General features: G+C 45.7%; 1 protein-coding gene and 1 pseudogene across 1 annotated transcript in view; one reads left to right on the top strand and one right to left on the bottom strand.

The window, feature by feature from the left end:
- ADAMTS17 (ADAM metallopeptidase with thrombospondin type 1 motif 17) overlaps positions 1 to 207 on the bottom strand; it is a 479690-nt gene extending 479483 nt beyond the window's left edge. Inside the window, exon 1 of the mRNA XM_004372648.2 lies at positions 34 to 207. Coding sequence (XP_004372705.2) covers positions 34 to 207 — 174 coding nt within the window. The remainder of the gene's footprint in view (positions 1 to 33) is intronic.
- The window catches only part of LOC101342066 (sorting nexin-11 pseudogene), an 88869-nt pseudogene continuing 73609 nt past the window's right edge, over positions 206 to 15465 (top strand).

Below are 15465 nucleotides of genomic sequence, written 5' to 3'. Positions count from 1 at the left end.
CCGCCGCGGCCCAAGCCTGCCTTCGGGCCGGGCGCTGTCCGCCGGCTCAAGCCCAGGATGTCGCCGGGCAGAAGAAGGAAGGTGGCCGGGGCAGGCGGGGCCAAATAGGGCGCTGGAGAGCAGGCTACCTGCGGCCGGGTCCAGTCCCCAAACCAGCAGCAGCAGCAAGGGCAGGACGAGAGGAGGTAGCAGGGCGCCGTCACACATGGTACTGGGGCAGCGGAGGCCCGCGGACGGTCCCGGCAGAGGAAGAGCGCGGGAGGCAGCGGCGCCAGCCGAAGTGAAGCCCTCAAGCCTTTGGAAAAAGTAATTAGCGCTGCGGACAAACCCAACGTGGTAAACCCCAAGCCCCGCCTTTCCCTTGGAAAGCAGGAGATGATTGGGCTCTCTCTCGCCCCTGCCCCGCCTCCCTTCCTCCTATTGGCTAAGACGGGTCAAAACCAGGGTACGTAGTTAGGTTGTAAGCACTTTCTTACACGTGGTTTCTGGGCAGTAGCGGAGAAGGGACGCCAGGTGGCGCGCAGGAGCTGATCTGAGCCGCACCATCCTGGAGGGACCAGGGGAGGACACTGGGCTGGTCTTGCAAACTGTTGAGTCGCGTGTCCTCATTTTGGAAATCCCGACTGCCCCCCAGCTCCCTGGGAAGATAAGCCGGAAATCGTCCTGGCCAACCGGTTTCATCCTAAAAAGCATATTCTTTCTGCATCTGAAGTAAAACCAGGGAGGATTCCTAAGCCGCTTTGAGGCACACCTGAGTTTGCTCCTCATGGCTACACTCGCAGTGTTTATCAAAATAACCCACAGTTCCTTTATCTTCACAGAAGCCAGTGGAACAGGCATGATCATACCCTCTTTTGTTGTTATTAGTTGCCATGGAGTGTGCTCCAACTCGTGGTGACCGTATGTATAACAGAACAAAACGTGCAGGTCCTGTGCCATCTTCATGATCATGGATATGTTTGAGTCTGTTGTTGTGGCATTGTGTCCGTCCGTCTCCTTGAGGTTTTCCTTCTTTTTCATTGGCCCTCTACCAAACATGATGACCTTTTCTAGCAATTGGTCTTTCCTGATGACATATCCAAAGTAAGCGATTGAAATCTCACCATCCTCACTTCTAAGGAGTATTCTGGTTGTTTTTTGTTGGTTTGTTGGTTTGTTTTTGTGCTTTAGGTGAAAGTTTACAGCTCAAGTTACTTTCTCATTCAAATATTTATATGCATATTGTTTTGTGACATTGGTTACAATCCCCACAATGTGACAGCATTCTCCCACTTTCTACTCCAGGTTCCCTGTGTCCATTCATCCAGTTCCTGTCCCTTCCTGCCTTCTTACTTTGCTTTTGGGCAGGAGTTGCCTATTTAGTCTCGTCTATCTGATTGAACGTTCCTCACGTGTTATTTTTTTTTGTTTTCTAGGCCTATCTAATCTTTTTCTGAAGAGTGGGCTTTGGAAGTAGTTTCAGTTCTGAGTTAGCAGAGTGTCCAGGGGCCATAGTCTCGGGGATTCTGGTATTTCTTCTAAGACTGATTTGCTTGTTTTTCTGGCAGTCCATGATATTTTCAATATTCTTCACCAACACCACAATTCAAATGCATCAATTCTTCTGCCTTCCTTTCTAATTGTCCAGCTTTTTCACATGTATATGAGGCAATTGAAAAGACAATGGTAGCGAGCAGCCATCTAAGATACATCAGTTGGTCCCAACCCACCTGGAGCAAAGGAGAATGAAGAACACCAAAGACACAAGGAAAGTATTAGCCCAAGAGACAGAAAGGGCCACATAAACCAGAGACTCCACAGCCTAAGACCAGAAGAACTAGATGGTGTCTGGCTATCACCAATGACCGCCCTGACAGGGAACACAATGGAGAGTCCCTGACGAAGCAGGAGAAAAGTGGGGTGCAGAATTCAAATTCTAGTAAACAGACGAGCCTTAATGGTCTCACTGAGACTAGAGGGACCCCAGAAGACATAGCCTCTGGTTCTTCGTTAGCCCAGAACTGAAACCATTCCCAAAGCCAACTCTTCAGACAGAGATTAGACTGGACTATGGGACATAAAATGATACTCATGAAGAAAGTGCTTCTTAGCTCAGGTAGGTACATGAGACTAGATGGGCAGCTCCTGTCCGGAGGCAAGATGAGAAGGCAAAAAGGGACAGGAGCTGGTTGAATGGACACGGGAAATCCAGGGTGGAAAGGGGGAGTGTGCTGTCACATTATAAGGAGAGCAGCTACGGTCACATAGCAATTTGTGTATAAATTTTTGTATGAGAAGCTGACTTGAACTGTAAACTTTCACTTAAAGCACAATAAAAGAAAAAAAGAAAAGACAATGGTTTGAGTCAGGTGCACGTGAGTCCTCAAGGTGACATCTTTGCTTTATAGGACTTTAAGGAGGTCTTTAACAGCAGATTTGCCCAATGCAGTACATCATTTGATTTTTTACTGTTGCTTCCATAAACATTGATCGTCCATCCAAGTAGAATGAAATCCTTGAAAACTTCAATTTTTTCTCCATTTATCATGATGTTTTCCTTTATCACATACCCTCTTACAGACTGAGAAACTCAGAAAGAAAGAGTTTAAAGAGCGTGCTTAAAGTTACCCAGTGAGTTTCCATCATAGCAAGGGCTAGAATTTGTGATCCTGACTCCTAGCCCAACATTGTTCACTTCTGACAGCAAGAGCCCTGCGAGGCAGGCAGTTCAGAACATTAGCCCAGTTCTACTGGCTGGGAAGGAGTCCCTGGGTGGCACAGATGATTAAGTGCTTGACCATTAGCCAAAAGGTTGGTGGTTTGAACCCACCTAGAGGCACCTCATAAGAAAGGCCTGGCGATCTACTTCCAAAAGGTCATAGCCATAAAAACCCTAAGGAGCACAGTTCTACTCTGACACACATGGGATCCCCACAAGTTGGAATCAACTTGACGGCAACTAATAACAACGAACACTGGTTGGGAAACTGGGCACAAAATGGCAAAGTCTGAACCTGAGCCCAAGTCTTTCAGCAACAGTTGTTTCTTTTCCCACCAGAAAAGAGGTGGGTCTGCTGTAACGGTGATTCCTTCGCTCTCCTGAGGAGCATCTTGTAGTAAACAAAACAGAATTAACTGAAGCATAGCCATTCCGAGACCGCTGCCCACTTTGCTTTCTTGCTGGAGACCAGTTCTTTTTTCTGAAAGCAGAAAGGTTAGGGCTCTTCTACTGAACTCTTTGCTCAGGCCTCAGAATCTAAAATGCATCACAGGATTATATATCATCAGAAGGAATCAAGAGGTGAGGTTAATAACTGTCCAGCTTCCATGACATTTAATTAACCCTGATGTTGGACTGTGTCACTGATTCTCAATAAAGCCCACCACATGCCCTAGGGAAGTGCTCTGCTCTGCGCCTCTCTAGGGTGTGCCTGATAGAATCCTTTCACTCTGTGGACATCTGCCCTCCACAGAGGCTTGCCACAGAAGGTCCTGCGAGTCCATCCACTGCTCCAAGGGCTGCCTCTCACTGCCTGGCTCCTGTAGCTCCTGGGAGCATCAGCACTTGTGAGAGCATGGCTAGGCTCAGGGCTATGTCCCTCAACCTTGAGTGCATCCAAATCAGCATCCTCAGCCACCTGGAGGCTCAACAGCATTTTCTAGCAGCACAGTAAATCACGGGGAGCTTCTGGTGCAGCTTTGTTGGTGACAAGGGCCACCTCAATGGCTTGCCACTGAAAGCCATGGAATAGTGGCCACACTGCTTCATTAACATAACTGCCTCTAATCCTGCCTCACTAACATCACAGAGGTTAGAATTTACAACACATAAGAAAATTATATCAGATCACAAAATGGAGGACAACCACACAATACTGGAATCATGGCCTAGCCAGTTGACACACATTTTGGGGGGACACAGTTCAATCCACAACATCCCCCCTTCCCTGCTCAACTTCGGAGTACCCCACCTCATCCCACACTTTTGGCAGAGGATATGCTCCCATATGACAAAGAAAATCTCCAGCCCAGAGCCCTCCTCCCAGGTCCAGACTACACATCCAGCTGCCTAGTTGACCTTTTTGCCGGACAAGACCATGGAGTATGGTCCAGTTTCAAGGACGGATGGACTTGGTTCTGATCTGCTTTTATTTTGATTTGATCCTCAAGCAGGAAATCAGCAGTGTGGAGGATATAAACAAGACAGGGCAGAAAACCTGAAGGAGCCTGGGACACCTATGTCGTTAGGCACACATTGCACCTCTTTGGTTCACCCTATTTGGTTAAGCCACCTTGGTGCAGGTTTAGTTACACGTTGCCAGACACACCACCACCGATCTGTCAGTTTGTTGCACTGTGGTGGCTTGTACCTTGCTATGATGCTGGAGCTATACCATCAGTATTTCAAATACCAGCAGGGTCACCCATGGTGGACAGATTTCAGCAGAGCCTCCAGACTAAGACAGACTAGGAGGAAAGGTCTGGCCATCTACTTTCAAAAATTAGCCCACCGAAACCCTATGGATCGACCAGAATTCTCCTTAGAAGCGAGGATAGCGAGAATTCAACTCACTCACTGACATCAGGAGGGACCAATCGCTAGAAAAGGACGTCATGTTTGGTACAGGCAAGGGTCAGTGAAACGAGGGAAACCCTCAATGAGATGGATTGACCCAACAGCCACAACAATGGACTGAAACATACCAACTATCATGCAGATGGCTCAGCACCGGGCAACGCTTTTTTCTGTTATACTTAAGGTGGCCATGAATCGAGCCAACTTGACAGCAACTAAGAGCAACAGCCAAACACATATATGAGATAATGTCAGACGATCCTCCAGGATAACTACTTCTCCCATCCAAGCCCTTGATGAGGATTGGCAGCCAGGAGTCAGGACTGCATCCTCCTGCAGGACCTGAAGTGCAGTCATTCTCTGATGCTGAATAAGGCAATAGCCATATGCAGTCAGCAAGTACAGAGCAGAAGCAAGGCTGGCGTGTGCTTCTGGAAATTACAGAGCCTCAACAGTTGCTTTAGCTGGGATTGATGGCGACTCAATAGCAGAGAGAACATTTTCTTTTTCAGAGAAGAGTTTTAGGTCTGCTTCAAATGCTTGGACAAAAGCCCTCTGGGCCCCATAACAGGGAGCAGGCATTGGCAACATGCACTGTGCCCAAAAATTTGCATCTCACTGCCCATGCGATGTCTAAGGTTTAGGCAATCCAACTTCCTAGTGAACTATTCAAGATAAATTAGTTGAGAAGTGTTGAAAAGCATTTTCCAAAATAATAATTTGAGTTTGGTTTCACGTAGTTGATCCTGAGCCATTCTTTTGAACACTGGTTGGATAGTAAGACCAGGATTTGGAGAGGACCCAGCTACATGAGGATAGAACCACATCCTCCTCAGAGAAAGAGGTCCCCATTAAGAACCACATCCTCCTCAGAGAAAGAGGTCCCCATTAAAATGCATATTATAAATGGGGGGAGGACAGGATGTATCCCTATATCGCTGTCTTCAGTTGGGTTCTCTAGAAAAGCAAAACCAGTAAGGCGTATAAATATATATAGAGATTTATATCAAGGAAATCACACGGTTATAGAAGCTGGAATGTGGGTCAGGCTGGAGGCTTCTTCTGATTCACATAGCACAGGGGCTGGTGAACCCAACATCGGCAGGCAAGACGGCTTATAACCCGCTAGCTCATGTCCCAAGTACCAAAAGTTAGATGAACAGCAGCCAGCTGCAGGATCCAGATTGAGCAAAAGCCAGCAACCCTTGTCAGAAAGTCCACTCATATTCGATGCAGGCCACACCCCGGAGGAAACTCCCTTGCGACTTATTGGCTACTCACAGAGGATCCCATCATGGAGGTGATCGCATTATGTCAAATCTCAACAGGAAGTGGTCACATCATCATACAACTGCCAAATTACATCATAACGGCCAAACCACTTAGAATCATGGCCCAGCCAACTTGACACACAACCTTAACTACTACAATAACCTTCATCACAATTATGATCTGATTTTACAGGGAACAGTATCGTTGAAATGGCGTTAAAGTGAATCTTCAGGATAAACAACAGTGGCCAGGGGTCTGTAGTTAACTCAGTGGCCTAACTCACCAAGGCACCTGTCCTCAGTCACAGACACCAGAAAAAGCAATAGCAACTGCATTCATTCATTCATTTTTGTTCATTCAACACCTTTTTAGTGAGTATTTCTGTGTGCATGTACTGTGTGACTGAAACTGGATGGGAAGACAAGTGCATATATATCACACCCCTTTCTTCGCAGTCGATTGCAGAGGATTCTATTATGAGCGAAACCCTGTTCCAGATGCTGGGAATTTAAAAACGAAAAGTGACTTCTCCCTGCTCTATCTGGTGGAGGAAGGCACATACAAGGAAATAATTTCTATTTGACATGATCTCATTTCATCTTAACACACATAAAATGCCTTTGCTTAATTTTGTGGAAGGGCAAGGCTTAATCCCATTTCACAGATGGGGACATGTGGGCTCAGGAGCAAACAAAAAACCCAGAGGTGGCAGTGACCATCTGGATCTTATCCCCAGCATCCAGAGAGCCGATGTATATGAAGCCTGTCTCCTGTGTTTCTGGGACAAAACCATTTGTCAAGCTCACAAGTGACAAAGCTCCTAAACTTTTCAGCATGTCCACCTGCTTTTTGTCCACAGCTCTATTCTGATGGGCTGTGACCCTTTCTGAACATGTTTTCTGGAACTGGCTAGCGTAGATCTGTTAGACTGGCTTTCTGGGGCACTTCACGATAGTCCTGTTGGTAGATGGTGGCCATCCTCATGACTGGTACTGTTGTTATTGAGAGCAGGCAGCTCATTCAGCAGCGCAGACTCTCCCAGGAGCCACCATGTTCAAAGGCCACACTTAGGAGGACAGTGCCAACGACACAGACGTGGACAGAGCATGAAAGGGCCGCAGGCTCTTAGGCCAAACTGCCCTTCTTGAATCTCCCAAGGAGGGTTTTCTTTAGCTTGTGATTGGTGGGCCCAGGTGCCAAGACCCATGTGTAAATTTGATCTGTTTGTAGGTAAAAGGCCCAGTGCCCTGGAGACCACTAGGCCTTGCTGTGGGGTAGGGTGAGGAGAAGGGTGAGTGAGGATGAGTCCATCAGTGATAGCCTCCTCTTTGAGACAAAATTCTCTTGGTTCCTGAGGCAACCCCAGCACCCTGGCAGCCAATGAGATGCCACATGCCTTCCAGCAGAGACACCTAACATCAGTCCTGTCTTCCTAAACCAGAAGAGGTTTGAAATGCAGATACTAGCTCCCCCTGCTCCAAAAGGCCCCATTTTTCTGATGTATAGTCTACCTTTTCCCTGCTGAGCTTGGATCCAGCCTGAATTGCAGATACTCAGCCAGGATCCTAATTCCCTGAGTAAATTGTGCCAACTCCTTCCTGTGGGGTCTGCATGTGCACCCCTCCCTAGGTTCCAGGGTGCCTGCATTGTCAGCTTTCCCGTGAATGGGTGCCCAGCCCCATGAGACCATTCCTGCCTGAGTCTGAGATTGGCCGATGCCCAGAATTCCTGCTGCTCGCCCTTCCTGTTCCCAGCCAGGCCCTCGTGGGGATCAGTGATACACTAAGTTAATGACCCCTTTAAACACTAATTTTTTTACTCTATTACTTGTTCAGTCAAGGTTGCTTCTGAGTTATCCCAGCCCTACCCTTTCCCAACACCTTAGTTCTCACCCTCTTTCAGGCCCTGCCAATCAGGTCTCAGTCTGCCTTGGGGCTGAGTGTTCATGGACTTTGAATGTCCCCATGGTTGAAAAGACGCTCCATCTTCATGTCCTTCTGAAGGGGGACCAGTGGCCATATCTGACCTGGGTGCAGCACTCACAGTACCCATACTGCATCTGAATATCAGGACTAGGGCCTTTGGTGTTAGGGCTGAGCACAGGACTTCATCCCAGGCATGCCTCCGCCTCACCTCCCGTCGGTACCACTGAGAAAAGCGGTGTGTTTTTCATCTTTTCCTCCAGTACACCTTTCCCTTCTTTGATGTATTTCCTCCTCTTTTAGCTTTGCCCCTCAGGTTTCCAGGGCCCTCTTTGTCTCCTAGTTCTTCCTGTGCTCAAGGAAAGCAGCTTGTCTAAGAAACTGGATTATAATTTAATGCAAGCACTGGCTGAAAAACAAACAAATAGATCAAGAAAACAGAATAGACTGACATTTATATTTTGATTGATTTTAATGAATGTAAATGGTGATGGCTCAAATTGGTATGGGAATCACAGAGTGTTCAATATGTGATATTGGACATCTGCCTATAAACTTGGACAAAACCAAGTTAGATTCTGCAGTGGTTTTAAAATATGTCCTCTAATTACGACACTCTTTTCTTCAACAGGAGTCCCTAGGTGGTGAAAATGGTTAACGTGCTTGACTGGTAACCAAAAGGTTGGAAGTTTGAGTTTTCTTCTGAGGTACCTCAGAAGAAAGCCTGGTGATCTACTTCTAAAAAAATAGCCACTGAAAACCATATGGAGCGCAGTTCTACTGTGACACACATGGAGTCATTGGGGCAACTGGTTCTTGGTTCCTTCAACAGGTGGAGCCTAATTCCCCTGCCTAGAGAGCGCGCCAGGCTTCCTGGATCACTTCTAATGAATAGGATGTAGTGGTAGGGATGCTTTGTGACTTCTAAGGCTGTGTCAGAAAAAGGATACAGTTTCTGCCTAGCTCTCTCTTTTTCTCAGATCACTTGCTTTGAGAGAAACTATCCTCCACATCACAAGGACACTCAAGCAGTACTGTGGAGAGGCCCACATGTGGAGAGACCCTCATGGGGAGGAAACCAACTTGCCAGAACCAACTGTTATGGAAAGAACTGTATCCCCTGAAAAGATATGTTGAAGTCCTAACCACTGGTCCGGCAAATGTAGCCTTGTTTGGAACTAGTGTCTTTGGAGATGTTATCAGCTAGCTTCCTGGAGTAAAGGGGGTCCTAATCCAATGTGAGTAGTGTCCTTACAAAGAGGAGAAGAGCCACAGAGAGCCAAGGAACAGCTGGAGGCACCAAAGGCTAGGAGAGAGGCATGGACAGTTTCTCTCTCAAAATCCTCAGAAGGAATCAACACAGCTGCCACTCTGATTTGGCCTTCTAGCCTCCAGAACTGTGAGACTATTCTTCTATGCCACCCAACTTGTGGTATTTTGTTTTGGCAGCCCTAGGACACTAAGACATCAACTAACAAGCCATGTGAGTGAGCCGCCTTGGAAGTGGATTTTCTGGCCTCAGTCAAGCCTTCAGATGATTTCAGGTCCCAGCCTTTGAGTCTGTTCCACACAGTGTAGACCAGAGACAAGCCACCCCCACTGTGTTGTTATTGTTGTGTGCCATCGAGTCAATTCAAACTTATAGCAACAGAGTAGAACTGCCCCATGGGGTTTCCTAGGCTATAATTTTTAAGGGAGCAGATCACCAGGTCGTTTCTCCCATGGAGCCATTAGGTGGGCTCAAACCACCAACCTTTCAGTTAGCAGCTAAGCTGCTTAACCATTGCACCATCAGGGCTCCTTATCCCCCATAGTACCCTATCTGAATTCCTGTCCCTCAAAAACCAAGAGAAAAGAAATTATTATTATTGTTTTCAACCACCAAGTTTTGGGGTAATTTGTTACACTGAAATAAATAATTAATACAGATTCATAACACATAACTAAAATTAATTTCAAGATGGACTAAATATTTAATTAAAAACATCTATTTGATGGTGGCATACAGGAGGTAACCATCAGGAGTTCAGTGGACCCAGAGGTAGCCTGGTTGGCTGCCTATCTTAGTAAGGGTTCTCTAGAGAAACAAAACCAGTGATACATATTGTCTTATGCTGGCTTCCCTAGAGGAGAAAAACCAGTGAAGCGTATATATAAATATATACAGAGATTTATTTCAAGGAAATGGCTCATGCAGTTGTGCAGGTTAGCAAGTCCCAAATCCATGAGTCAGGCATCAGGCTGGACGCTTCTCCTGACTCATGTGGTTGCAACGGCTGAGGAATACAAAATCAGCAGGTCAGACAGCAGGCTGCTGGCTCACTTCCCAATAACCAGAGGTCAGAGGATGACAAGTTAGATGCAGGATCAAGAGAGGGCAAGCTTTGCCAGAACATCCCTATATATAAAGATGCAGGCCACACCTCCAAGGGAACTCCACTTTCTACTCATTGGCTGGTCACATCAGATCAAAAAATGGAGGATGATTACATAATATCTGCCAAACCACTGAGAATCATAGCCTAACCAAGTTGACACATAACCTTAACCATCACACAGATATATAGAGAGAGAGAGAAAAAAAGAGACAGCGATTGATTGAGTCACTTCAAGAGATTGGTTCATGCAATCGTAGGGACTGGCAAGTCCAAAATCCCTACATTAGGCAGCAGACTGGAGATTTCTGCAGGCTTGCATCCCAAGATCCATAGGTCAGGCAACGGGAAGAGTGCTAGAGTCAAGAAAGAGAGCAAGTTCTGCCAAAACACATTATAGTCTGAAGGCAGACCACACCCTAAGGAATTCCTCTTTCAACTGGTTGATTACATTACATTACATTATAGAAGGTCATTACATTGCACTGCATTGCATTACATTACGTTACATTACTTTACATTACATTACATTATGGAACAGCAACTAGTCTAGTATTTGGCCAAACCACTGGGAATCACAGCTTAGCCAAACTGGCACATAAAATTAACCACCACAGTTCCTGTCCATGGCTCTGCCCCTAAGCCTTTGTCTTAGTCATCTAGTGCTGCTACAACAGAAATACAAGTGGATGGCTTTAACAAAGAGAAATTTATTTCCTTACAGTAAAGTAAGCTAAAAGTCCAAATTCAGGGCATCAGCTCCAGGGGAAGGCTTTCTCTCTCTCTGCCTTCTCATCAGTGTTCCCCCAGACTAGGAGCTTCTCAGCACAGGGACCCCTGTCCAAAGGACGCACTCTGCTCCTGGCACTGCTTTCTTGATGGTATGAGGTCCTCCTGTCTCACTGCTCACTTCTGTCTTTTATATCTCAAGAGATTGCCTCAGGACACAATCCAGTCTTGTAGATCCAGTCCTGCCTTACTAACACAACTGCCACCCATCCTCCCTCATTAACATCATAGAGGCAGGATTTACAACATATAGGAAAATCACACAGTACCAGGAATCATGGCCCAGCCAAACTGATACACACATTTTTGGGGGGACATAATTCAAACCATGACAGCCTTGGTCTGGGCTCAGGGATGGGACTATCTGGTTTGCCTGGCAAACAATGAGTGTGGTTGCTCAGATCCTTGCCTACATGTATGTGGCACCATCAAGGAGGAAATGGGAGTCCCAGTACCCAGAAGGTTGCAGCAACTCTAAGGAAAACAAAATGTTGTACATGAAAAGAAATGTAATCATAATACATGCCTGGCTCTGCAGAGAACAATGTTCACATAGTCATCATAAGGTAAACGCTGTGAGGAGATTTTCAACTTTCAGAATCAACCAGGAAGAAAAGACAGACTTAATCATCCTGCTGCAGTACTGACTGTAAACATTATCACCCTTGACAATATGTTATGGATTCAACTGTGTTCCCCAAAATTTATCTTGGAATTCTAACCCCCATTCTTGTGATGATAATCCTATTTGGAAATAGTGTTTTCTTTTTTATGTTAATGAGGTCATATCAGTGTAGGATGTGTCATAAACTTAATCATTTCTGAGCGATATAAAGAGTAGGATAGACACAGAGAGAAGTAAGCACAAACTGGGGAAGACAGATGCCACATGAAAATTGCCAGGGAACCAAGGATTGCCGGCTACTAGAAGCTGAAATGGAGCCCTGGTGGCCAGTGATTTGTAAAAGACTAGATAACAAAAGAAGGAAGATGGAAAGTGAAAGAGATGAAGAAATGTGTAGAGGGCAAATACCCTCAACTCACAAAGTGGGGAGTAAAAAGATATTGCCTACAGTTCATAAAATAAGAAATAAAGGTATTCGTATATTTTTTGAATTTCCAAAGGCAGCCAATAAAAAGAAAGTAAAAAGCTCTTAGACTGTGACAGGAAAGTGATCAAAGTGAGCTAAATGCTCATTCATCACAGCAAGAAATAGACTGAAATATCTAATATCAACATATGAAAAACATTGGTATAAGCACAGTTTTAATGATATGAAGAAAACCACCCAAAAAAAAAAAAAAAATAGAATTAGAAACAGTAAAAAGGGTTGCTTTCAGAGTAGGGCTGGGGTTAGAGAGAGTTGGGGCCAGGTGTCATTGTTTCACACTTTAAGAACTACTATATTATTTGCTTTCTTTAACTATTGAATATAGTACTTTTTAAAAAGTAATACATTCCACCTTTAACGTATCCATGCCTATTGCCTTTGTTTTTATGACTAGCATGCATTTGTCTATCCGAAAAAAAAAAAACCAACCAAACCAAACATGTTGCTGTCGAGTCAATTCCAACTCATAGTGACCCTACAGGACAGAGTAGAACTGCCCCGTAGGGTTTCCAAGGAGTGGTTGGTGGAATCAAACTGCCGATCTTTAGGTTAGCAGCCGAGCTCTTAACCACAGTGCCACCAGGGCTCCTTGTCTATCCTAACAAAACCAAAAAACCCATTGCTATCAAGTCGATTCTGACTCATAGCAACCTTATAAGACAGAGTAGAATGGCCCCGTACAGTTTCCAAGGAGTGCCTGGTGGTTTTGAATTGCCGACCTTTCGGTTAGCAGCCATAGTTCTTAATCACTACGCCACCAGGGTTAAAAATCGTTACCTTTCATTAATAGATGGGGAAATGAACTGAGAAATGCTAATGACTTACCTGTTGTTAGTTGTCATGGAGTGGGCTCCGACTCTGGCGACTCCATGTACAACAGAATGAAACATTGCCCGGTCCTGCACCATCTTCACAATCATTAGCATGCTCAAGTCCATGGCGGCCACTGTGTATTTTGACTGCCTTCCAACCTAGGAGGCTCATCTTCCAGCACTCTGTCAGACAATATTCTATTTTGATCCATACGGTTTCACTGGCTAATTTTCAAAAGTAGATGCTGGGCCTTTCTTTCTAATCTGTCTTAGTCTGGTAGCTCCACTGAAACCTGTCCACCATGGGTGACCCTGCTGGTATTTGAAATACCAGTGGCATAGCAAGCCACCACAGTAAGACAAACTGACAGACAGTGATGGAAAGAAGATATACAGGTAGAAAATAAGATTCAAAAAGATGCTAAATATCATTAGTCTTTAAAAAAATGCAAATTGAAAACCACAACGAAATACCACTGTATACCTATTAGAATGGCTAATTAAAAAAAAACAAAAAAAAAAAACTGTCATTCCAAGTGTTGATGAGGGTGTGGAGGAACTGGAACTCTCATACACTATTGGTGAGAATGTACAATGGTACAACCACTTTGGAAAACATTCTGGCAGTGTCTCAAAAAGTTAAACATATACCTACCCTGCTATTCTACTCCTAAGAAAGTATCTGTCCATACAAAGACTTGTAAATGAATGTTCATGATGGTTTTATTTGTCATAGTCCAAAGCCGGAAAAAACCCGAATTCCCATCAGCAGGTGAATGGATAAACAAATTGTGGAATACACAAAATACAATGGAATTCTACTCAGCAATAAAGAAGAATGAACAATTGATACATGCAACAATATGAATGAATATCAAAATAATTAGTGAGAGTGAAAGAAGAATACATACTGTCTTTTTTCAGTGACATAAAATTCTAGAAAAAGCAAACTAACCTGTAGTGACATATCACTGGTTGTGTGGGGAAGGGATGCGTGGGTGCAGGAAGATACATGGGGAAGAAATTACAAAGGGACACCAGGAAACTTTCGTGGGTGATGAATATGTTCATTATATTGATTGTGGAGATTATTTCATGGATGTTTACATATGCCAAAATATCACACTGTACACTTAAAATATGTGTAGTTTATGATATGCCAACTACATCTCAATAGTTTCAAAATTTTGAATTTAAAATGTAAATAATAAAAAATTTGACACAATACTTTAGTACTTAAAACTCAATATTATATTTTAAGGATGGAAGGTGGACTAGAAGGACACACATTAAATACACAGATTGGGTTCCTCTGTTGAGGAGGGAAGATGAGAGATTAAGAGGAAAATAATAAAAGAGAACAAAAGAAGGGCTTTGCATGGCCCTATGATAATACTGTGGGGAATATGATTAACTCAAATCTATCAGATCAAAATGACAGACAGAGAAAGAGAGAAAAAGAAAACCGAAGAAAGGGACGTAGGGAGCAAAGGGAGGAGGGGACAGGAAAGGAGGGGAGGGGAGGAGAAGCAAGGAAGGAAAATAAAGGGAGAAAGAGAGAGGGCGGGAGAGGGAAGGAGGGAGGGGGCCAGAGAGAGAGAGAGAGGAGACCAAGGTGAAAGATAAATGGATTTTGTAGAAAGTACTCGCAGTTTTTGTAGAAAGCACTCATATCCTGTGCCACCTCCCAACTCGCCCCTGGCTGAGAGCCAGACAAGCCTGCGCTATCTAAGGGTGAAGTTACATGGTTATCAAATTCCCCGTCCCTGGGGCCCCTGGAAGGAAGTCGTTGCCAAGAACAGAGGGGGAAAATCCATCTCTGTCTCTCTTTCTTCCCTTGGCCCTGATTTCGTGGCTCCCTCCGCCTTATTTCTCCCAGGGGACACCCTCGCCCCCGCTGGGAGGGTGGGAGGTGGGAGCTCGGCGCCGCGTGGGACGGGGAAAGGCGCTTTGTGAAGGGGCTTTCCCAGAGCCAGAAGTGAGCCCCAGAAGCTGGACGGAACGCAAGCCCCCATCCAAAGCTCCTTCCTTAGAGCCGGGACGAGGTGCGCAGCGTAACCCCTTCCTGCGGCGTCTTAGGAGAGGCGTGCGCCTCGCCTCGCATGTCCTGCACGTAGCCCGGGGTGAGGCCGCGCGCGCCCTCCTCATCCCGGTCCTGGGCCCTGGCCCCAGCGGCCTCCTCATGGGACCCGCCCCGGCCGCCCCTGCTGCCTTCAGATGTGCGCTGGACCGAGGCTTCCGGCAAGCCAGGCTGTGTTTATCTTGGTATGTCGGAAGACCAGAGAGTTCACGTCATCAGGCCGCGTAGGGCAGGCGCAAGGAACCTCTCCAAAACGGTTATCACAGCTTTCCTCCCGACGGTCAAGATTAAGGCTGTTGGGGCGCTTGAACAGGCTGTTGGGGCGCCTGGCTGGGGTGTTGGGGAGCCGGAAGGGACGTGTGTAGGGAGTCCTTGAGTTTAGCTACTGCTGGGGCTCGTACTCGGCGGAGGCAGCGGTAGGGTCCATCCCTCTCAGCCTATCATTGATTAAAGTGGATCCTCAAAGCAAAGGTCAGCGGGGCTGATCTTAAGATGGACTGATGAAGCCACCCTAGAGCCAAGCTGCCGTCAAATTAATGTCACTGAGA

The sequence above is a fragment of the Trichechus manatus genome, unplaced genomic scaffold (genome assembly GCF_000243295.1).
Source record: "Trichechus manatus latirostris isolate Lorelei unplaced genomic scaffold, TriManLat1.0 scaffold00019, whole genome shotgun sequence".
Taxonomy (NCBI): domain Eukaryota; kingdom Metazoa; phylum Chordata; class Mammalia; order Sirenia; family Trichechidae; genus Trichechus; species Trichechus manatus.
The sequence above is the reverse complement of the archived record's forward strand: the minus strand, read 5'-3'. Positions and strand labels throughout refer to the sequence as shown.